At 40.0% G+C, this 24,847-nt stretch overlaps 1 protein-coding gene across 1 annotated transcript in view; it reads left to right on the top strand.

The window, feature by feature from the left end:
• Positions 1–3,026: 3,026 nt before the first annotated feature.
• minar1 (membrane integral NOTCH2 associated receptor 1) overlaps positions 3,027–24,847 on the top strand; it is a gene marked incomplete at its 3' end in the record, with an annotated part of 46,682 nt that continues 24,861 nt past the window's right edge. The window contains exons 1-2 of the mRNA XM_080501430.1: positions 3,027–3,866; positions 5,420–6,904. Coding sequence (XP_080357556.1) covers positions 3,033–3,866; positions 5,420–6,904 — 2,319 coding nt within the window. The 5' untranslated portion in view covers positions 3,027–3,032. The remainder of the gene's footprint in view (positions 3,867–5,419; positions 6,905–24,847) is intronic.

Here is a 24,847-nt window from a genome sequence, read left to right as displayed (position 1 = left end):
GTTTCAGCCCTTAATTTTTTTCTTAAAATGCAAAGCATATAATTCCAGTGGCTTTGTAATAATATTTACAAGTGCTACTCAAATATTTGTATGAATAACTCGTGTCATCATAAAAAGTTGTCATTTGTGAGTCCAACGAAAAAGTGATCTCTTCCTCTTGTTATTGTCAATGAACAAACGTTCTGCTTTTTGAACAGCACTTTAAATCAGCTTAACTCCAACCTCAATAACTCACAATCTCAAAATATCAACATATCATTTCACAAGTAAAGGTCTGAAAAAAGATTCTTGGGATAGTCATAATTTTATTACTAATTTTATGACTAAAACACCTGTAAGAAGTTGTCTGTCAAAAAAAAAAAAAATTCAGCCACTATTGGAAAAGCAAACTATACCAAACCTGAACAAAGGGAGCAAAATGTCATGACATGATAGAGAGAAATTTAGCCATCGATCGATCTTCTGTCCAGCTTTATCATGGGTCAGGGTTGCGAGGCAATTTATTCACATCTCGGGGCAATTTAGTGTCACAAATTAACCTCACATGTATGTTTTTGTATTGTGGGATGACACCAAAATACTTGGAGGGAGAAAAGAAATACATACTTAATATCAATATTTAATAATATTGAAAAATAGATCTGAAATAATAATACAAATAAAACCAAACACCAGACCATAGGGGAATATTCTAAATATATGGAATTTAGAATAGGAAAGGCTTTACCTAAAATCTATAAAAATATTGTGAAATAATATCAACATATGCATAGGTAAGTAAACAATACGTATACATATGTAAAACTCAATACAATTTAAAAAACTATATTGACAGCAAATAAAATACCACATAAGTACATTTGAATAGAAATTAACAAAAGCAGACATTTTTTTTACAATGATATATATATATATATATATATATATACACACACACACACTTTAAAATAGGACAGTTGTAAAATTAAATATATCATATTAACAATAATAAAATCTGATAATAAAAATATTATGTTCCAAACAAGATTGAAGTTGGCAGAGAACATTTGGCTAAAACAAAAAAACTGAATAAAGTAAAATTATTTAAAATATTAACTTTAAAACAAACTATAAACAAAATGATTAAAAATGAAACCATAAGACAGCAAAATAAACCAAAGTGAGGGGATTTACTGAAACTAAATAAGTAAGATGTAGTATAATAATAATAATAATCTACTGTGAAAAATATTACTGACAAATGCGTTTAAAAAATGCTCAAAATGAGAATAGGGCTAAAAAAATATTATTGAAAATTATGGATAATTTAAAAAAATTTGAAAAAGATTTAAATGAGGAAAATATGATGAAAACGATATATACGATGAATCGTAAATAAAATGAGTGTTCCACTGTCTGCATAGTCTGCCGAGCGTCTCTTTTAAGAGCGTCTTGCGCTGAAAGCGGAAGCGCGCTTTGCTGTATGCGCGTTCCCGTGAGTCTGACGGCTGTGAGCACGGTGCCAGTGTGCGGTGCCAGTGTGCGGGGCAGCTCCTCCGCGGCGGCGATGGGCAGCAGTGCGGGAAGAGAGAGGAGGTCAGTGGAGACACTGCGACCAGCCGGGACCGTCCCGCTGCATGGAGTCACGTCCAGCATCTGATCCATCCCGCAACGCGCCGCACGCACCAGCAATCACCTGCGCGCACGCACGTCGCGCTGCACCGTGCGTTGTGTTCGCTTCATGAAACAGCTGATGGATTATTATTGTTAATATTATTGTCCTATGGATTGAGGCGCCTGTGTGGAAGCCCGGTTCTGATCCAGATGATCCTCGATGACTCTAAGCTGATGTTTCCTCGTGTTGTTTCTCCGACGAGAGGCGCGCTGCGCCGCACCGGGTTCACATGATTCTCACTGTAAGTCGGGGTTGTTTGTTTGTGGACATACAACTGGAGCCGGAGTGGAATCTGTGCGTGTTAGGGTTAAGGTTTCTGTCGGAGTGCGGGTGAGACTGAAACTGGATATTCCTCCTTCAGTTTTCTGCAACCTGTACATCTGGAGCCACATGCGGCTCTAAAGCTTTTAAAAGATTATTTGTAAATGGATGTTTCTATATTTTAGTTGCACACCACAAGTAACAGAATGGTTTAAAAAGCTTAATTGACTAAAAGATGGCATCAACCAAAGAGAAGGGGACCATTCAGCCATCAAACAGAGAGACGCCAATTATGCTCACATTCTATTAACTTCCTAATGTTTTTGATTTGATTAAGTATTTTACGTTTGCTTTTCAGGCAAAGGAGGTATTTCCAACATACCTGTGACATGTTTTGACAGTGTTCTTCAGTCCTCATCAGAAAAGCCATCTAGGTGTTTCAAGATTTCAAAAGTATGTTGAAAAAAACCCACTTGCCTGAAAAGAAGAAAGCGAAATGCTTATATCACATGCATGACAGCTGAAACATACAAACTCAATACATTTGAATCGCTCATGTCTTGATGAAAGTTAAGAGGGCAAACCACGACACCACCATGCAGAATACAGAAAAGCTAAAATGGTATAACAGTTAAAATAAAATAAAAAAAAAACAACAATCCCCAAACTGCCTAAACCATTAGGAAAGGGAAAATAAGGGAAAACAAAAGTAAGATTGGTGTAAGCTGAGGTGGCTCTGCTTGGTCATCTCTCATTAGAGATGTACCAGGCATGTCCAATGATCCAGGACCCAAAGAGATTTTGCTTCTCATTTGGGCTTTGAGCGACTCTGGGGCCCCGTAGAAGAGCCGGAGGAAGTTGCAGGGGACAGAGATATCCAAGCCACTACGGCCCCATGTGGACTGAATGGGGAAATGAGATGGGTGGATAGGAAAGGAAAGGAAAATGGAGATGGAAAATGTTTGTAAAGGTTTCAGATCTACAAGCTGTATGGATGATTTTTGACTAGAAAGTGTTGTCTTCAGATCAACTAAAGTAACATATTGTTTCCAGGTTCCAAGCTTCCCCTGATGAGCTAGGACCCTCTTTGTAGGCCTGTTGAGACCACCCAGCAGCCATGGACCCCCTTCCAGAATACTCCCTGTTCCTGGTCCGGATCCTGGAGGAACTGGACACCAAGCGCAGTACCATGTCCTACCAGGACCTGTGCAAGTCCCTGTGTGCCCGCTTCGACCTGGTGCACCTGGCCAAGCTGCGCAGCCTGCTCTTCTACACGGCCTGCCTGGATCCCGCCTTCCCCGCCACTCTCTTCAAGGACAAGATGCGCTGCTCCATGGACGACCCGCAGTCGAAGAAGCTCATGGTGGCAGCGGACATCGTCACCATGTTCAACCTGATCCAGATGAATGGAGGGATCGCCAAAGAGAAGCTGCCCATCGCGCACAGGGGCAAGTTTCACAAGAACCAGTCGCTGGAGTTGTGCAGGTCGGATGACGACTCCTACAAGTATCAAGACCACGACCGAGGTTACGAGCACATGGATCGCCCACACCATCATCATCACCATCATCATCACCGCCACCCACAGCAGCAGCGCCCTTTGGCTCAGACCGCGTCTCCTTCCGCCAAATCAGAGTGCAACAGCTGTCAACAGTTCATACCCGCCTCGGAGCCCAACTTCCTTCTGGGCGTCAGCAAGGACATGAAATGCAGAGCAGCCTCACTGGACAAACTGCACCATCTGCCCCAGTACTCCAGCAGCAGTCCGCCGTCGCCGCCATGCGAGATGCAGAGCACCTACTTTCCCATGGACATAGACAGCGAGTCCACCACCGACCAGGAGTCTCTGCAGCACATCGGCCACACTGAGCCCTTCACCGTTCACTCCTGCATCCAGAAGAGGAACATCTTTAAAGAGGACTTTCACAGCTTTGTGGCCTTCTCACCACAGGTTGGTTGATTTTTTTTTTTTCTTTGGGATGTTGTAGGAAGTTGTGAAAGAACAATTGGTAGACTGTTGACGTAAAGAAGTATAAACACATTTTTGGAGTTTTAAAGATAATGCTTATTTATTTTGAAGTTACAAAATTAGAAAGTTGACAAATGTTGACAATCAGCACATAGAGAGGAATCCTGGGGGGCCAAATGAGTCTGATTAGCTGTTTTTTATATGTTGAAGGAATATTAGTGGCACAGTTTCTTGACAGGTGAACCATGAAAATGTTAAGTATAGAGGTTTATTTTAAAACTAGGTTACTTTTAAGATTGACATAAGTAAAGCATCACCAGTTATTTTGTCTAATTATTATGGATTGTTTATGCCATTTACAATAGAACAAATACATACACTGATATTGAAATATGTACACAGTCATTCTTGACTGATCAAAACTAACTATGGCAGCATGTGAAAACTTTTAATTAAGTTTTAATTAACAAGTCAGTTTGGAAATAATTTCCCAGCTTGATACAGTATATCTAATTTCTCTATTCATTTGTTTTAAACAAAAAACATTTATTACATTAAACTAGTGTTCAATGATTAAAGGCATTGGATGTTTTGGGAATCTGTCCATCCATTATTATTATTTAGTGTTGTAGCTGATCTCAGATGACACACACACACACGCACACACACACACACTTTTGTATTTTGTGGTCTTTATGAGCTGCACATTATTTAATTTTGCAATACCAACATGCACAGTAAACATATAGGAACAGACTGAACTTAAATGAATGTGTCAATACTCTTCTTTTCATGCTCAATGTGTCTAAATTTGAGCAACTAGGTGGAGCCCCACTGCCCTAGATACCCACCTAATGGGTGGATGTGTGCCTCAGGTCCAAATATGTGTATGTGGAAGAAAAAATGACCCTATTCATGCATGCAACTAATTATTATTCCTCACAAGTTATTCACTATTTAAAAACGAGATATATTTTGGATCAGTCATAGTTTTCAATCAGTACCACAGATTCATGCACAATCATATCTTACATACAGAAGATGCAAACAATTCAATCAGTGGTGATTTAATATCTATTTTTTAGCTTTTACCCAAACTCAAAAGTGAATAGAATAAAAGTAAGGAGTTGATACTCGTTCTTCCTTGAAGTTTGCCATGGTACGCCTGCTCACAGGTCGTTCCCAGCATATAAAAACACTGATCATATAGAAGCATTGAACTGGCTCTGATATTATCTTCTCATCATATAATCGCAGATCCAGAGACCAGGGCTCTGTGGAAGGTACAGCATCACTTCAAGTACTTTTCATTTAGCGTGTGTGGAATAGAACTGAAATAACATTGCGACTGTATCTTGGGGGTTTGGCTTCTGCTACAGAATTAATTTAGAGTCAATGTAATACCCTTCTGGTGTTCTATCATGATGAAAATGTAGCATTTTTGAACAGTAGGTTCAGAAGTCCAAGTATATTTGACCTACGCAGTCTCCGCTGTACTTGACATGGTATTTAAAGTCTTTGCGTTGTCATTGTAGGTTCTCACCACTGAGTCCAAGCAGGGCAATAAGGCTGCCGAGGCCTACCACAGGAGGGAGTTGCACAAGCCTGCCACCTTCTTCAATCACAGCTTTGAACTACCCTACAGCAACCCCTACTTCGAACCCGCACTCAACTCCCCTTTGCAAGACCGGCGCAAAGCCAAGCACGAGAGCCTGGACGACTTGCAGGCCTCCACGTATTTTGGTCCCACCACAGTTTCAGAGTGTGTCAGCAACAGAAAGCACAGCAACAAAGTGGGGAGGCAGCCAGCGTGGCCGGTGAAGAGCCTCAGTCTCAACACTGAAGAAGGGCCACCGAACTTTGAGAGGCCTTTCTTCAACAGCAAACCGCTGAAAGAGAACCACCACTGCAATATCAACATCCTCAGTCCCGATAATGATCAGCATTTTCACAATCCAAAGGAAAAAGTAGCACCTTCACCTAGTTTTGTTAAGAAAGGTAATGGGAATAAAAATGGGATTAAATCCAAGGAAATGATGGGGAGTGGGCCTCCAGGTTTGGACAAAAGGGAGGCAGCCAAGAAGTTCAGGGATAAAAGCATGAACAGTGCCTCCTTTCAGGGAGGGGACAGCTCTTCCAGTGTCGGGACTCAAACGGAGCAAGCAGAGCAGAAGAAGTTGAAGGAATATCCACCCAAGTACAGTGAGAGAGAAAGACATCCCTTCAAACACTCGGATGAGGACTCTGAGATTATTAGTGATGACATAAGTGACATTTTTCGTTTTCTGGATGATATGAGCGTTTGTGACTCTCTAGGCATTGTGCAGTCCTCCTGTTACAACAGTAATGGGTCTCTGTCTCAGGTAACACTGAAGTCTGAAGGCGACAGCTCCCCCGAACGGAACACTGTCAAACTGGCCAAATCCAAGCTGGATCGTCTCTTTCACTCCCTGGAAAACACAGATGATGAGCTCAAATCGAGTGTGTGCAAGCTGGTGATGAGAATCGGCGAGATTGAGAAGAAGTTAGAGTCTCTGTCGGGGGTTCGCAGCGAGATCTCCCAGGTACTGTCCAAGCTCAACAAGCTGGATGAGAAGATCCAGGAGCCCGAGGCCAATGGGAGACAGGGGGACACTGCTTCTGCGTCTGGCTCGAATGCCACCCCGGACAAGCACCACCCTCATCCACATCCTGAGGCCACGCTCTCGCCTCACGTTTTCCAGTGCCACACCACTGGACACAACGGCAAGATGGACAATGGCCATTCAGGAGAGTGGTGTTATTCTGATGGGAGTAATACTGACAGCCTCAGGATGAAAGCCCTGAAGAAGAGCATGTTCACGAGAAGGTCGTCCCGATCGCTCAATGAGGAGAACAGCGCCACCGAGTCAAAGGTCGCCAGCATCACCAACTCCCCCCGGGACTGGAGGACTGTGTCCTACTCCTGCCACCCAGGAGACGAGGGCAAGGACAAGGACAGAGAGCGAGACGGCAAGGACAGACATCGGAAATCCAAAGAGGTACAGACTTTTCTTCTTCGATTCATGTTTGAATCAGATCGGGGCACACAGTATTTGACATGTTCAAATTGTTCGTCAACCTCTGCAACTGGCAACAGGTAGTTCGTATCAATTGTGCTGAACATTTTGTTGATGCTTTCATAAGATTCAGATGAGGACTCACAAGAGTTCAGCTCAAGAGATTTGAAATGTTTGTTCTTGCCTCGGTTGCTTTCATCTGCGTGCTTTGGCTCATTGTCTTGTTGAAGGACTCTTAACAAGTCAACAAAACGTTACTCTCTGATGATTGGCAGGTCATCTTGCTGTGGAACGCCTTGATAGGCTTCAGATTTCATTGCACGCTGCACAGATTCAGGGTGACAAGTGCCAAATGTAGCACAGCAGCACAGAGACGTCACCAAGTCTGCTTCACAGACTGTGTTCTATTCATGATTTTTTTTTTTCTTTCTTGAATTTCTCCTGTGTGTGAGCGTAGCGCCGAGGTGACTTGCCAAGCTGCTGTAGTTTTGTCTCGTCCTCCCAGTGGACACTTGCTGAAGCTTTGTGGCTTGTCACCGTGCATTTCAACAAATTCCAGGCTCGCTTTTTTTCTTTTCTCTGGGGTGTTCTTCCCAGGAAACCACAGTTGTTTTAGAAACACTCAGCATTGGGCAATCAGACACTGCTGCACCTTGACCTTCAAGTCGGGACATTTCTGTCCATAGAGGTTTGTCTTTCTCAGCTTCATGATCATTTTAGGTGAATATGGCTAAACCCAACAGCACAGCCACTACCTTTTTCCAAAACTCCTGACTGAGTGATTACACTCGTCAGAAGCGCCATTAGTATGAAATATCTCTATGATTAAATGTTTCTCTTTGCCAGATGAGCCAATAAATCTGTTCTTGTCTTTTCAAATATCTTTGATAAACAAACAATACTTTATCTTGAATTTTGCTCACTGTTTTTCAACTCCACGATGGCATTGCAAAAATTGCAGATACACTGCAGATAATTATTACTTTAATTAAATCCATTTTCATGAGGAATAGGGAGTTATTCATCACTCGGATGGAAAATTGTGAGTTTCAATTGCTGCACTATTTGCATATATAAAGTCTAATTTGGAGAATTTTGTGGATTTGTATTCAATAATACAAATTATTTGCAAAAGTCTTGAATAATCTGGAGAAATCCCTGCGCACAAATCAAAGTCAACACGGAATGGTCGTGAACTAAGTCAGACTGCAAATGTTGCTGTTGACCAACATGTAAGGAATGCTAAAGAGTATTGGCTCTCTAAAAAGCACATTAGTAAAGACCTTCTATTTTCAAGCAAAAAGTAGGACATTTGGAGTGATGGGCTCTGAATGGAAGAATTAATGAGATAGAGGTGTTTGGATAAAGAAGTTTGGTTTGAAACTTGTATCTACTTTATAGATAATCAAAACATAGATAACATTTGGCAAAAGTAATAATAACCAGTCCATCATGGGAACCATGCAGAGATCATCACATACAATATAATCTATAGTTTCCAAAACTTAACTTCTTAAAGGTTTAATTTGGTAATGGTAAGACAGTGCTAATTTTAAGCACAACTGAACTGGGTATTACTTGACATCATACTAAATAACTTAAGTCCAGACTGACAAAGCATATATAGTTCACATGTTGATTTCAAGTAAAAACTGAAAACTTCCATCGCGTTTTTGATGTCTGTTTATATGACAATGGTGCTCAAAGCCACTGAAAACACAACAGTTTGAACACGCTCCAACTCCGTGGAAACGGGAAGGAACGCAACTTTTCAGAAACGTTGCGAATTCATATTTGCACCACGGCTGTTGTAAACAGTTCGTCTACATAGTCACAAGAATATCCACGATAAAATCAATGTTGGCCTCCGTAGTGTCATAAGTCCGAGTCCTTATTCTCCTGGGACTTGGTAGTTTTGTAGCTGACAGTCACCCAGAATAGCAGTCCAACTATGTCGTCTGTCCATATGAATGTCCCTGTACTGCCATTGTTAATATTTATAGTGTATTGTTCAGTGACCACATCTACATACTTTTCATTACAAAAACAAACTGCACCCACCAGTGGTACTACATGCTAACTACATCATTTTCAGTGATTATGCCATTTCAATGTAAACGGACATTGTTTTCAAAGCTTTACCGTGTAAACGCGAAGCGTTTCTGAAACTAAAAATACAAAAACGAAGTGTGTTCACTTGAAACACTGGGTTAATGGGCCCTTAATTTAATCAGAAACTACCAAACCAAAACACAAAGTCTTCATCTCTGAATCTCGAAGAAAGCCACCCGACTCATTATACCGAACACGTCACACAAATCTGATGTCGAGCAAAAGTCACAAGCAAAGAGTTGAGTGAGGGTCCGAGGTTTCTGACTCTGGCTCCTATCAAGGAGCCTCAGGTGTTCAATGAGATGCATCCACCTGACCTGATGACTCTGACAGGTATGTCTCGCCCAATCAATGCAGAAAACATGTCGACCGAGTCATAACGGCTCATTCAGAATGTGGCCCTCTGGTAGTGACAACAATGTTTTTACAATTTTAACAATAATAGAAGTTACCCATCCCTGCTGTATCACAGTGACACTCCACACAGAAAGGATACTGTTGATTTGAGGTTGAATCCAGAGTTTAGATCTGCATAATTTCCAAGCGTGTTTGGAAACACTGTGAGGTCATGGGAATCTATATATTAAAAACAAATCACTTGCTCCCACTCGTACCTGCTTTTTCACAGGAATGTGTAACTGGGCTTTAAGATAGCAGTCTCTGGGTGTTAAGCAGGCGAGCTGAGAGGAGCTCTGTTGTCGTGCCATGTGGCTCCTTTGTCCCACATGGCGTCCTTTCACAGCCAAGAGATGTACTTGCAGTCATCCAGTGAGAGGAGGAATTAATTCTGTCAAATTAGAGGCACTAAAAATGTGGACAGGATTCCTCTGGGCATTCGGGGACTCTCAGTTCAGGCTCCTGCATTGTTTGTAACCTGTCAACAAACTAAGAGGCAGAAACGTTTTCCATCACAGCTCCAGAAAACTGGACTTATCTTTCTGAGTTGAGATAAAATATACACTTTTCTTTTACTTTGAAGGCTTAATTTACTTCTGTTCCACCAGTGACGCAGCTGTTTATCACCAAAAATAGAAATACTAATTGGAGTTTCTAATTTGGAAGCAGACCTATTCATAATGACAATTATCAGTGTTGTGTTTCCAGCCATTCCAGAGCTTTTTATGCTGGATTTGCTGTCCGTATGCTAATTAAGCACTGGCACCAACTTTAGATCAAAATATTTGATTGTAGTCTTCATTTTCCTTTTAAAAGGTAGAAAGCTATCACACCGTTGAAATTGTACTACGTCCTTTCTTCATTCCTCTTCATTCCTGTTTATTCGCCTCATTTGTAGTATGTTGCAATGAAATGTTTCTTCCTGACTCTTAGCTGTGAAACTATTCAGTACATTCACAGTGAAATGAATCATCAAGGATGTTTTAAAGTAGCTAGAGAGACAAGATGAGGAATGAAAGGCTCAGTCAGAGGAAGTAAACACGGCACTCATTCACTGTTACATAATGCTTAACAATGATTTGTATGTATTTTCAGGTTTTGGATAGAAATGTCATGTCATCACTGCTTTCTGAACTAAGTGCGGAGTACACAACAATCAAACTGAGATGGGCTCAAAGAGGGGTCATTTCATGAGTAATATCACATGCATCCTGTTACTGGAAGATGAAATTGTTCACTCCAGGAGTGGCCATTCTTCTCTGCAGGTAGTCTGGATGTAGGTTATAGAACAATTCAGTTCAGTCACATTCAGCCCGGTTTCATCTTGAAACGGTCTCCTCTATTGTGTAGTTGCTTTGGATTTAGTTATTGTTGCTAGCTTAACTTTACATGAAGGATTGTCATTTATTGTTTTTTTTTACATTTAAAGAACTTATTGCCTGGAAATCCCAGTTTTCTTTGTTAAAACATAACTTTTTTTTTGTTTCGGCTCTTTGTTCAAACCAGAATCACCCACAAGTGGGCGTACCCCGAAACGGGAGATTTTTATTGTCGTCAGCACAGGAGGCTAATATCATGAGCCCGCCTCTGTTTCAACACCCTAAAATTATAGTTGACGGAGCTAACTGCTAATCGGGCTAGCACTCATATCTATTATTGACAGTTCCTGCGGCCAATCAGCATGTGCCTAACATCCTTACCAGTCAAAATCTTGCATGTACTCTCGTGAGAGGAAGTTGCGGTAGGAAAAAAATGGGTCAGAACTAGCTCTCTGTTTGATTCTTTTTCTCACTAAATTTCAAGAATTGATTTAAAGACAATTTAAGGGACACAGGATTCGAGTTAATACCAGGTGATTATTCCTTTATAGTTGAATACACCTCTGAAGCTGCTTCATTTAGACATTTATCGTGTATTTATGATTTTCTATGTGTTGAAACTGACCACATGGTAAATAGTTAAATGCATTTTACTTATATTGTGCTTTTCAACTGCATGAGTGGTGCCAAAATGTTTTATACTGTTAATCATGTTCACACACTTGCCAGTAGAGGTGGCTGTCATTCAAGCAGCTCAATCCTAATGGGAGCATTTTGGGGTTCGGTGTCTTGCGCAAGGATGTCAGGATTAATGGAACTCAATTGCACAGCAGACAAGATGCTCAGTTCAAGGTGTTTATTGAAAAACTCTTGGTCAGACAGTCCGAGGGTCAAAACCAGCACAATCGATGGAGGAGGAAATCCAGGAGAAGTCAGGCAGGCAGGAGGTCAGAACACAAAGGAAACACAAGGAGTGAATGGCGGGTACGACTGGTGTGAAGAACGCAGACGAACTTGCAACCAGAGCTCCAAGCGAGGGGAACTAAATACTAACACTAATGACAATTACAAACAGTTGTGACCAGGAGGACGAAGCAGGAGAGCACAGGGGAGGAGCTGAGGGGAACACAAGAGGGGATGATTGAAAACTCTCAGGAAGGGAGGGGTGAGTGAGAGCAGCATCATGACAAAGGACATGGAGAGATCAGGAATTGATCCTGCAATTTTCCGATTAAGAGATGACCTCTACCAACTGAACCACTGCTGTCCAAACACATATTTTCTTCACACTTCAATCCCACAGTGCAAATAATGGGTACTTTATTAACTCAACCAGCCTCGTGATAAATACTGATAATAATAAAAACGAGTAGAGTAAAAAATTATTTTCTATGACAATGTTTTGCAGCAGGGTGATTCAGTTGAAAAAAGATAGAATTTAGGATCTTTTTACTGGTCCGTTGTCAGTCGTCACTCAGTGGTTTTGTGCAAATTGAACCAACGGCATCTCCAGATAACTGTCGACTGAACATGTCGGCCAACGAACAGTCGCTCTTTTGGACATTATGTGTGTTTGTTCAAAGTGAAGGACAGAGGTCAAAACCAAAGGAACGGCAGTGCTTTCTTGTCGACATCAGACTCCTCACTGTGTGCTGCAATTCTGCTTTAAATGAGCTCCGTGGAAAGTTTAATTAGTTTTTTTCCCTGTAAAAATGGCTTCAAAGAATGAGAACGTGGTTGTGTTTCTACATAGTGAGCGACTATATTAAGTGACGCCTGCTCATTCTTTAATGATGGTGACAATTTCAATATTCATGACTGTACTTGAATGAATATTTTGAAGCTTTCTTTCAGAGTGTAATGTGCAAGGTCCAGTGTGTCCATTTAAGATGTGGATCTTCAGCTTCATTGTTCCGCACAACATCTTAAAAAATGACTGTCGGCAGGGGTTAAGCATACTACTGAAATTACTCCATGTGACCTTCGTTCAGGCTAAACTAAAAGGTGTTGCAACCTTAAGCTGCTTTTATGAAGCCTCCTGATTTAGTCACACATTTCACTCCATCTTCACCCGATTTGTAACGAAAACACACTCAAGACTATCTCCTGATTTACCTCTGAATTTGTGGCTCTCCTCCTGATCTTTTTGTCCCTCTGTCAAATTAAATCCAAAGCGAATACAATAGTTTCTTTATAGATGCATTTGCATCATTAATAACCGAGACACTGTAAATTCACTCTTGTTTGCATAGATTAAATGTGCGTGTCGGCTGATTGGCGACATAAATGTCATATTAATGACTTCATATATCATGTGGCTGCAGTGGAAGCATAAAATCACACACAGGTCAGGAGCTTCAGTGCATGATCACATTTGAATGACTTGGTTACAGTTACAAGGCAATTGTTGTTTTGGATTGGTTTTCTCAAATTAATATTCTTTATTGAAGTGCAGCATTTTTGACATTGCAGACCAGGTCATTTACAACATTATTGTGCATAAATCACTTGAAGTGAGACATCAGCAATACAAAAAAAGGACAGTGAAGGTTTCTTGGCAGAAACAGCCTTAAATATTGATGAATCAGTCATTTAATGTCTGTGTGGCGTTTGCAGTTGAATGTAGACTGTTTTCATGGATCAATCCACATTTGTTTTGCTCTGTGTTTGCCTCAATTAGTGTAAATCAATATCATCCAACCTTCAGTGTCTTATCCTATCAATTGCCAAAAGGAAGTCAAGCTTTCCAAGATATGGGTGGGAAAAGCGCTAAAGAAAGCAAACTCGTCAGAAACGAGATCAGGGAACCCGATGGGAAGATAAAACTCGGCAAACATAAGAAACCCAAGAGGAAACACTGCTAAATATAGATGAACTATTATGAATGTAATCAATTCACTCAACAAATGAAACTTTGGCTCTTGCTATGCGCCGCACAATAAATGTATCAACGCTATAGCTACATGCTTAATATACTTATTGCAAAGGATTGTATTTTCCATGCACTGTGCATTCTTGCTCAGCAAATTCAAAATTAATTTAACATTTAAATGTCAAAAACAGTGGTATATACCATGATTAATTCATGTGGGATTCATGTGGGTGGTGTAAACTCCAGGCAAGAGAAAGAGCACTGTTATCCCACAGAGAAATCTCGAAGCACAAAGACATTAGCATCGTTTATTAAAGAGCATCCTGTAACAACTTCATCACGCATTGTATGTTGACTAGATATCATGTAGGATTAACTCGTACTGCTACAACTCGTCAACACTACAACATAAGTGAAGACACAAGTTCATCTTAAACTATGCATCTTTTTTTTCAATTTCTAATTTTTCCATTCAGCACCAATCAGCCAGAAGCTATGTCACCAAACAAACGGTGAATAAATAACAGCAGAACAATATAATGTGGTTGTATGTCCAGAAAGGAGTGGGAAGAAATAGAACTTATTAAATCCCATCACTTTTTCCATAAATAATCATTTAAAAACATGTAGCTTCCACTTACTTAATAATTCTGCTTTAGCTTTAATTATCAATTCATTTAAACTTGTTAGAGCTATTATATAAAGACTAATAATCCTGTTAAATATATCAATAATTTACATATATTTTGGTGAAATGTAATGTTATATATAATGAAATAAAGTACAATCATGATTGCGCTAGGACATTATTTAAAAAAAAGAGTTCCATTAATTCTATCAAAATAGACAATATGAATACCTTAGTATTCTTCATCAACTCATGTTTGACCCTATTAAAAAAACCCAAACCTAAACCTAATTAAGTTGGCCTTGGGATTCTAACCTGTGAACTTCCAATCATAACCTCACTTCACGAACCTCTCATCTATTCATGCCCACAGGAATGAAAACATCTGCTTTGTGTCTTTGCCCCAAATTTGAAGAAATATATTATCTATCTATCAATCTTCCATCTCTATTTGAAAGAGTAGGAGCCCCTTTTGAAAGATCTCAGGCCTCATTTACATGATATCGATTCTGGTGAAAACGCATAGCTTTTCAGTGAAGTTTTGCGTTTACACTTTAATGTTTTAAAAACGACACCTGTTTATATAGAAATGGCAGAGAAACGGGCTTTTCCTCTGCATGGTAGTTTCTTTCTGTCCATATACAGTCAGTTATAGCTGCTCTGACCAAATCCAGAACTCAAAGTGGAGCCAAACAAGCGATAATTAACTTTTTTGTTCTGGCATGACATTCTCATATGTGTCCAAATTCTTTTTTTTTTTTTTTTTTTTTTCTCTATTGTAATAAGTAATATCCAATTCTAAACCCCTTGTTGAGGTGATACTTGTTGTTGAGCTGAGAAAACAACACAAGAAAGTCTATTTCAGTGCCAAAGAGTGAGTTAACTTATTAATGTTGCCATTTCCCAACAGTAGCTTGGTAAATAACAGCTTCTTCTAACAAGATTTCATCCAGACAAACACAGACGGCGGGCTGGATCTCTTTCATTATGCTATTAGCCTCCTTCACAGACATTATTTTCCAGTGCCATGACGAGTTAAACTCCTCAGACAGTGAAAGAGTGAAAGCATCATTAAACATTCATCACAGAGAAACACTGCCTCCGCTCAGTCAAGCAACTTTCATCGTACGCTCTGGTTTTAACGCTCACAAGTTAGACTTTACATATCTGGAAGTAAATATCTTCCAGGTGAGTCATTTGCATACAGACACGGAGTCCCTTATAAAGGACAGTAACATTGATAAAACACAGTAAGAAACAGTGTTGCGTTTGAATTGTTTCCATCAGAATGTAAGAATAATACACACATTAGCTCAGTTATTGCCTTGTGATTTATGAATCAAGTCCAGTTGGAAGTCAGATGGATCAACTGATAATGCAATAAAGCCAATAATGTAATGTTTCGCAATTATAGATGCAATAAAGCCAATAGCGTAACTGAAGACTTTTAGATGTATTCAAGCCAATATTGTAATAATTGGTAGTTTTATACTTGAGAGTCACTTTAACAACAATCCAACTTGGTCGTTTGTCCACTAGAATGTCTGTGTTCTACTGTTTACTACTACTGTTTATAGTGTATTATTCTCTCTCTCTGTGTGTGTGTGTGTGTGTGTGTGTGTGTGTGTGTGTGTGTGTGTGTGTGTGTGTGTGTGTGTGTGTGTGTGTGTGTGTGTGTGTGTGTGTGTGTGTGTGTGTGTGTGTGTGTGTGTGTGTGTGTGTGTGTGTGTGTGTGTGTGTGTGTGCACTTTCATTACAAAACAACCAAGAACACCAACTCATGGCCTGGCATGCTACGTATATACACAATTTTCAAAAACGTTGCCGTATGAATGCTTTTCTGAATTGAAAAAACAGAAATGGTCAGTTTTCACTTGAAACATCGTTGTGTCAAAGTGGTCTTACGTACTTACCAGGTCAATTTAAGTTACTTTAAGGTTGAATTTTTCTTTTTGTGTGTGTGTGTGATGTGGTTAAGGAATTTCATCATCATTAAAAGAGAAATGGTGTATTCTTCACCCCAACACACAATTTTTGTGTTCTTCTAAAAATAATTGCAGATTTTAATTAATCTGATTGCCGTGTTAATCCATTTTAATTGAGCTCGGAGAAGGTGGCAGCTTCGTGTCTGGGTGCCCAATGTTTGGCTTTGGATTTCATGCAAAGTGATTCATCATGCAGGCTGTAATATTCAGGAAAGTCAATGCTTTTCTCTCTGATATGTCATCAGTGCTTCTTCAGGCTCATAACTTTCAATGTTCTGTTTGTGAGTCGACTTTTTCTGCTTCATCACGACTGTGTAGGAAAAGCGGGGAATGAGCAGCTCCGAGCTCACCGGCTGCAGCTCCGAGCTCAGGCTGCTATTTAAGGCTCATTGAAAACAAGCGGCTGGCCCGCTCCCTCTGCTCTGAAGCAGGGGCTTTACTCATTGTGCTGTTTAATTTTAGATATAGATCCAAGAAAAATGCATCCTCCATGTTCAGCTTTGACAATATTTCCCCTTTATTGCAGTCTTGACTCTTCAATCAAATTCATGGAAAGCAGGCTAATTCAAATCGTATATCTTTCATGACTTTGTTCACTTCCATTGTTGTAGATGACATTGTGAAGTTTGTCCTTAAGCAGAGATAAATGTGCACTAACTCCAGCAGACTTTATTGTTTTTAGATTTAGACTTGCTGGGTCATACAGTGCAGATTATCCTTCATCTAAAAATCACAGTAAAATATGTATTGTACCAGGTTTTTAGGTGTTATTGTCCTCATGTCAAGATGAAATCTTGTCAAAGTTGGTGGATTTCAAATTCCTCCACTGGGGGGCACTAGAGGGTGGAAAGAAGCAGCATGATTGGGGTCGGGGGATGCCTTTTCCTCGAGAAGAAATCTTAAAAATAATTTTTTTACAGCCGTAATAAATAGTTCATCTGCACAAGCGCGAGTAGATGCACAATACCAATAGTGTTTTCCTCCAGAGTGAAATCTTGTCCATTGTGTGTCTCCAACCAGCCAGTTGTAAATCACCCACCACGATGAACCCACCAACCATAGTGACGCATCAATCAAACGTAGATTAGTGTCATCTGAAATTGGACACTGCTAAGAAGCTGAGTTTTATTAAGAACTTAACACGTTTGTGTGGGTGCAAATTGCATTTGTGTGTGAAGACGGTTTGTACTCAATTGGTGGGCTCCACAGTGTGTGTACAGGTCGTCTAGATGAAAACATCCGAGTTTCCAGCACGTCTCACTCCATTTTACTATCGATTGCATAGAGTCAATACACTCACTCTGCGCTGCATGTTAATGGGTAAAGTATTTATTATTAAATTAAAGACATTCAGTGAGGCAAAGCTGGAAAACTGACCAGCTTTGAATCTCAAATCACAACTTTTAATATTGTACATGATACGGGAAGTTGCAGCATAACAAGCTGCATGACAAGCTGCATGACAACCAACAGCGCCAACTTGTGCCCTGGCATGCAATCGATATTGTTTTCATCGTTTCTGCGGTTTTGGCATCGATGAACATTGTTTTCAAAATTTTGAAATGTAAAACTTTTCTGAAATGAAAATGCAAAAACGATGCGTTTCACACCATTTAAATCTTGCAACTTTTCGCTGTTATACAACACTGATGACTAATGCTTTCCATCCTTTCTCACAGAAATCATGGTATAGAAGATAAGTTAATACTGCTTATCAACATGGTGGAAACTCCAGAGTAACATTTCTAAAATGGCTTCAGTGGGTTACTTACAGCATTAAGCCCACAAAATCGAATAATAAATGACAAAATGACCATGATATTGATATAAAGAGGGAATTATTTATTTAGGTTGAATTAACTGCAATTAATTCAAAACTCTTTGCAGTTTCTGCACTCATGAAGTAAAGTTGATCTCTGCTGAGATGTAGGTTGAAAACGTCACATGCCTCTTCAATTGTGATGACATAAATATGTCTTAAAACGGGACCACATTTAACAGGACCTGCAATTAAAGATTAAAACTCTTATAATGAGCTTACCCCTGTACTGTTGTTCAGTCAGAAGTGGTGCATAATTCCGAAGTCTGATACAAAAATGTCAAACTACTCAGATTACAGATGGAGGGATTAAGAAAATGACTATGTGTTTGTCGGTGGAGTGGCGGTTGGGTAGAGAAGGGTGGAGGGATGATTAGAGCGGGTGGTGGAGGATGGAGCTGTGGGAATAAAGGTTGATCTATGCAGGGAAACAGGAAGAGACACAGTGAGTGAAGCAATTCACAGCCAGGCTGGGGGAGGGGAGGACGATAAAGGATGGCACAGTCCTGGATACCGGCTGCGAAAAATCACTCATTCACCTTTAATGTGACGTATGAACTGTTCCAGAATAAAATGGCAAAGGCTGAATGTGTGACATAATCCAGATCGGTGTTCTTTGCTTAAGTGTCCTTGGACAGGAATCTCAACCTCGGGTTGTTTACAGCAGAAATTGGGCATCTTATAGATCAGCTCCATCACTCATTGATGTGTTTATGTGGGATTCATAGTGGAAAGTGCCTCTGGACTGTAAAGATCACAGCATATTAGTGCAGTTTGTGTTGTGATGTGTGGAAAACAATGATCAATTTCACCTCCAGTCAAGGAGCTGGACTCTCTATCAGCCTGGACACACACACACACACACACACACACACACACACACACACACACACACACACACACACACACACACACACACACACACACACACACACACACACACGCACCCCTACTGGCAATATACAGTCATTAATTCTTCATCTAATCATGGCTACAGGATATCAAGTGAACATGTGAACAATACCCAATAATGTTGAGTACTGTGATAACAGCGTGATTCGCAGCAAATACAAACACTTAGGACCTGTTTGCATGACAGCATTTGAAGTGCAGATGCATTGTTTTGTGTTTTTTAAAATCTTTTTATAAAGATATTGAGTTTACACAGTAACATTTTGAAAACCATGTCCATTTACATGGAAATAGATGACATGCTGAAAATTATGTAGTTATTATGGAAGGGCCAATGGTGGTGCTATTGGGTATTTTTTTAATGACACCACACAAAAGTGCACAGGGAACAATGCAATATAAACAATAACTCAGACAATTGTATTGACGAGGGAGTTGGATTGCTATTCCTGTTGACTCAACATCGGTGCAGATCCTTTGGGTGGGGGGGTTGGGGTTCTACGTGTGTTGTGCTTCTGTGGCTGCAGGTTTCACATCATTTGGGCTGTCAATAGATTCAAATTGGAAAATAACCATTTTTGTGCATTAGTTCATTTCCAAGACACGGACGCAGAGTGGAGGTAAAAGTCCAGACAGTCCTGTTATCACAAATGTGCAGCCTGAGCCATGATAATTATTGTGTTGTCAGTCAATTTATGTTATAGAATCTCTCCATTGCATGTAGTTGTGTAGGATCCAGTGACAGGCAGTCAGGGCCTTCAAGGCCTTCAAGGCCTTCTCTGCAGGCCTAAGAAAAAGATCTGAATCACAGACTACTGTTGATTATATTTTGTCCATGAATACTTTTTAAATAATTCCAAATGTTCTGTCCGCTTCTTCTCGGCGCTTCTCGCTACCATCTGCTGCCAGAGTAAAGAAATCTGCCTGAGGCCTTCAGATTAAATTCTGCAGGCGTCTGCAGTGTAAAACTAGTGTCGATCATGTGGCTGCCTCAACAAATCCGATTTTGATATTGACGAGTCTGGGCCTTCTAGAAGGCCGAGTGCGACATCAGTGTATTCAAACCCTCTGATTGGATGGTCAGAGAGTTCACTCTCCAGCGCTAGCTGGCTGCATCTGTAGCGAGCTGCACGAACAAAAATATACTTGTGTTTATTTGATAGCGGTTTTATCAACCTACAATGACTAAAGGAGAAGATAAAGACATTTGGTTGTAGATTTCTTGTCAAAACAATTTTAAAGACTTTTCCAAGAGGTCATTGAACGCACCGAAGCACTACGAGCACAAGTCCTATGTAACTTACTGGCGCTCACTACAAACTCCACGACAGGATTCAGCATTATATTATTTGCCATTTTATTATTTTCAAGACCACGAAAAATGTGTGTCTCCCTCCTCGACCCCCAGAAGTTTCGGGAAAAGCAGCCGCTTTTTTATGCAGCTGCAGCAGGAGAAGAGACGTGAACTTGGATTTTTTTCATTCTTAAAGGGATTTATTCTGGCTACACGAGTATCTATCTGTGATGCAAAGGCTTTTTATACTGCATTTCTGCATGGTATCATGGTTTTTGTAGCCATAAAAATGTTATTGAGGGTTGGATTGACTCAGGCCAGCAACGAAGGCCTGGGACTGAAATACACGGCCCGTCACTGGTAAGATCATGTATAATTTAGTTTAGCTTCCTTTGAATTAAAACACCGCCACACAGGATTACTTGCTTGTTTGTCCAATTTTAAGCAACTAAACCGTAGATGAATTACTTCAAGCTAAAACCTAAATATAACCTCCAATGCTTAGAGGTTTTATGGGATTATTATGTGCTAAATTACATTATATAACTAAATTATGTCGAAAACGTGGAAAAAGCGTTCATGTACATTGCCTTATCAATGTAACTCCATGGGTTATTTTAAGTTTTAAGTGACAGTATGTGGTGTACGGTCAAAAATGAAATCAAAAGGCATATTTTAGACATGACTGAGCAGATTGTATGGCTGAAATCATAGGTTACAGTGAATGTCCTCCTCCTCTGTGGTGACCTTTTCGCCGCGGTGCCTCAGATGGCAGCAAAGGTCACCTGCAATTGGTCCCGTGAATTTAGTGGGTCGACGTAGGATGAGAATGCTCAGTGAGTCACCGAGGATGATTTTGCTGTTGATGAAGTGAGGATTGTTCTGCTCAGTCAAAGCACCGTTAACACCCAGCAGAGTCTCTGTGAATTCAGCACAAATCCATTCGATTAACACAGACTGCAACCTCAGTGCTCCTTGAGCCGTCCTGTCCATTAAGGGGGAAGTCACACATTTATCTGGCCTGTCCTGACCCTAGAGACAGCCGCGTGTTTCCATAAGACTGGTAGCTGCTCGTAAATGTCTTCAATACCGTCAATACTCACTGTTGTCAAATGCTTCTTTCATGTTTGCTGCGTCGACGCGGGACTGATAATTCTCGGTGTGCATCCCTGCTCCAAATTGATTTTTTTTTTTTAAATCAAAAATGAATTGGATTGTAAAGGTTTTATTACATGCATTCATCATGTGACACATGCATGGTTATGCATGTACGCAAAAGGTTATTCTCACTATTTAATAATGCTTGTGTGTGTAGCACAGTCGACTCACACACTGGGGACTGCAGCGTTTTTTTATGTTGCACAAACAACAAAAGGTAATACGCAGAAGATGTATTGTTATTGGTATATCAGTCGCTTTATTTGGATGTAAATACCTTAAATTAAAGCTAAAAGTCTGCATTTTAGTCTTTATTTTTTTCAGTGGTGTGCAGAACTAAAGATTTCCAGTCAACAATATATTCTTTGTGAACGGTTGCCTTGAAGGATCGTTTAGAAAACACCAGTCATGCTCTTTGTGTGCTCTGTCAAAGTTTATTGGGTTTTTTCAACAGACCATGTTCAAACACATAAGCATATTGAACAGAGGCACATATCAGTCAGTCAAGGAAAACCAGTTTTAAGAACAGTTTTTACCCAACAGCACAGACAAACACATTTGATGTGCAATGTGTTTTATCTGGCCTCAAATCAATATCACGATGTATTGAGCAGTTCACCTCGATAACTATAAATGGACGATAATTACTCCACTGCGCCCCCTGCACAAAAAAAAATGTTTGGCCACTCGATGTAGCAGTCATATTGATAGTATGACTCCCCTGGACCTATTTATTGTCACGTTAAAGGACTGTAAAACTACACTATTTGAAAATGAATGAAGAAAATACAAATTAAGTAGTTTTAGTTTAGAGTTATTGAAGAGCTGATAAGCACAGATTACTTGAACTAACGACAGAGCGAATTATACCGTGACTTTGTCTGTATTGCACCTGAAAGCACAGGATTTCTCCACAATTATATGAAAAAAGCTCTAACCTAATTTTCATGAAAGTAGTTACATATTTTGTGTGTAAAATGACTTTTCATGTCCAGCCCGACGAACGGCGTGCCGCTACACGGCGCTCTGCCCGCGATGAAGGCGTGGATTCCCACAGCTCACATTAATCTGCGCACTGATTTTAAATACGGATGATTTGCTTCTATGGCTTCTAAAGCCGTTCACTTCAGCCACCACAGCAGCCGTTACAACTTCTGAACCGTCATCCATCGCCTCCTCTCTCATACCCAATAATCACAGTAAAAAAAACACAATAGAGAATAAAAGAACAAAACTGAAAAAGCAATCATACAGGCAGAAAACATCCCAAAACAAAACAAAAAAAATAGTGAATATGTTAACGCCTCTACCAAGCCCACCTTAGACAAACATCCTTCTTTTTCAAATATCTAGGTTACTCTGAGGGAATTAAATCCGTTCATCATATAGAAAAAAAAGGACGACAAATGTCATTTAATTTATTGGATGCGCCAATAGTCAAGAGCAGAACCTTTTCCAGTGTTATTAAATGTAAAATGACCCCAAACCAGCAAGTATGATGGAGGTTGATTGGAGTTCCAGGTGATCTGTATGAACCGGGGAGCCAAAAGAGCTGTTAAGACTCGAATGTCCTTTTAGGGCTCGTGAAGTGAAGCTGGTGAAGGAAAAAAATAGAACAAAGCACGTCTGGTTTAATTTGCTCTTCTTTAACTTCTAACAGTGTACCAACAATATCTGTGATTTAATGCAGTTAAATTACTGGTAATCTGTCTTAACCAGCGTTCTGGGTTTCCCCCATTTAATTAGACCAGGTAAAATGTACAACAGCACTGAGGCTTTTTACTTTTATTCAAAATGATTTTGCAGTTGTTTGCCTCATGTTCCAAATATCATGGATCTGACTGTTCCTGCATCGTCACATCAGAAGAAGATACATGCATTGTCATCAAAAATAAGAAGATAAAGAGAATATGTGCCGGTTTGCTATAAAGAGTATGACCATGTCAGCCCTTCTCAGAAAGAAAAGCTCCATCATCACCGCGGGGAGACGCAAGATGATCGTCAGCCCTCCTCTCCTACTGTATATCAACACACCAAGGAAAGAAAGACCATTTCCAGGTGGATTAACCTTTATAAAATCTTTCATTCATCCATCATCGAAACCTGCTTCAAAGTCACTACAAAATGAAAAAATACATTCCTCCAGTTTCCATGGTGTGTCTGTGGGCTTGTTGTTCTGTTAGCTTCTGATCTCTGCCAAACAATTGTCGTATCAAATGATTAAATATCACTTTAATATTTAAAACAAATCCTTCACATCCTTTAAAGTGGTTTCAAATTTCCGATGATTCATCCTGCGCTCGCGGCCGTTCACTAATTCTGTGTTCAGTAGAGATGAAAATGTCTGGCTTCAGACCGAGTGTGTGACGCAGAATCAGTATGATCAGCTACTGGGAACCTCAATCCCAATACAGAAATAGATGCACAAACATAAGCATATTTACATCTACAGGAAATTTGGTCACCAGGCATGTGTTTGGAGTGGCAGAAACAAACTGCTCATAGAAATGTGCCGTTGATAGATGGAGTTCAGTCTTCAAGGCAGTTTTTGGACATTTCAGTTTTCGCTGGAAGCCACTACTCAACCTTTCCAATAAGATCCCCTCCAGTGACGGAGTTCCATAGCAATAAGTGTGTTCCCATCATACATCCATTACTCCAGCAGCCTGTGAGTCGGTCCCAGGATGAAACTTCCTCATTCTGGTGCTGTAAAAAACACGCTTGCAGGAGGATCCCCTCGCTACACACTAGGACTTGATGCGAGCAGAACCAATGGATCAGGAATGACAAAATTTGTATCCATTGCTTACCTGTGTGTTGGTTCAGTGTGCATTTATTAATAAATTAAATTTCATTGATATAGCACCAAATACAACACTTTCTTTACATTTGTATAGAGAAATACTAAAAATGCCACATGAGCAAGCAGAGGAGGCGAAAAAAACAAAAACACTCAGGAAGAACCCAGCAGAACCAGGAAATAAGCTCAGTGTAGCTCTCTCAGCAGTCTAAACCTATAACAGCTTCACTACAAAATGGTACAGATCCAGCCTAAACTATATGAATACCTAATTTTCCAAATTTTGTTTAAACCTAATTAACTGTTTTCATTTAAAAATGTCCAGCTATTATTGTTTCAGTGAAAATTAATATATTTTACTATTTGTATACATTATGTTTTTAAATTCCTGTATATTATATTTTTTTTCTTGATGAGGTGACGTTGGGATAGGCAGGGGTTTGGCACCACATGGGGGTGATCGTTTTTGAATGAAGATGGTGGCAAATCAGTCAACATGTCCATCAGTGTTGTCTTACAACACAGTTGTAAGGCAACTTAAGAAACATAAATAAATAAAATATACATAAGTCCTTGGACATTACTGCTTTGAGATAATGATCCACACCATGGCAGTAATGTCCAAGGACT

Source organism: Blennius ocellaris (assembly GCF_963422515.1).
Source record: "Blennius ocellaris genome assembly, chromosome: 1".
Taxonomy (NCBI): Eukaryota; Metazoa; Chordata; class Actinopteri; order Blenniiformes; family Blenniidae; genus Blennius; species Blennius ocellaris.
This window is presented reverse-complemented; position numbering and strand designations above follow the sequence as displayed.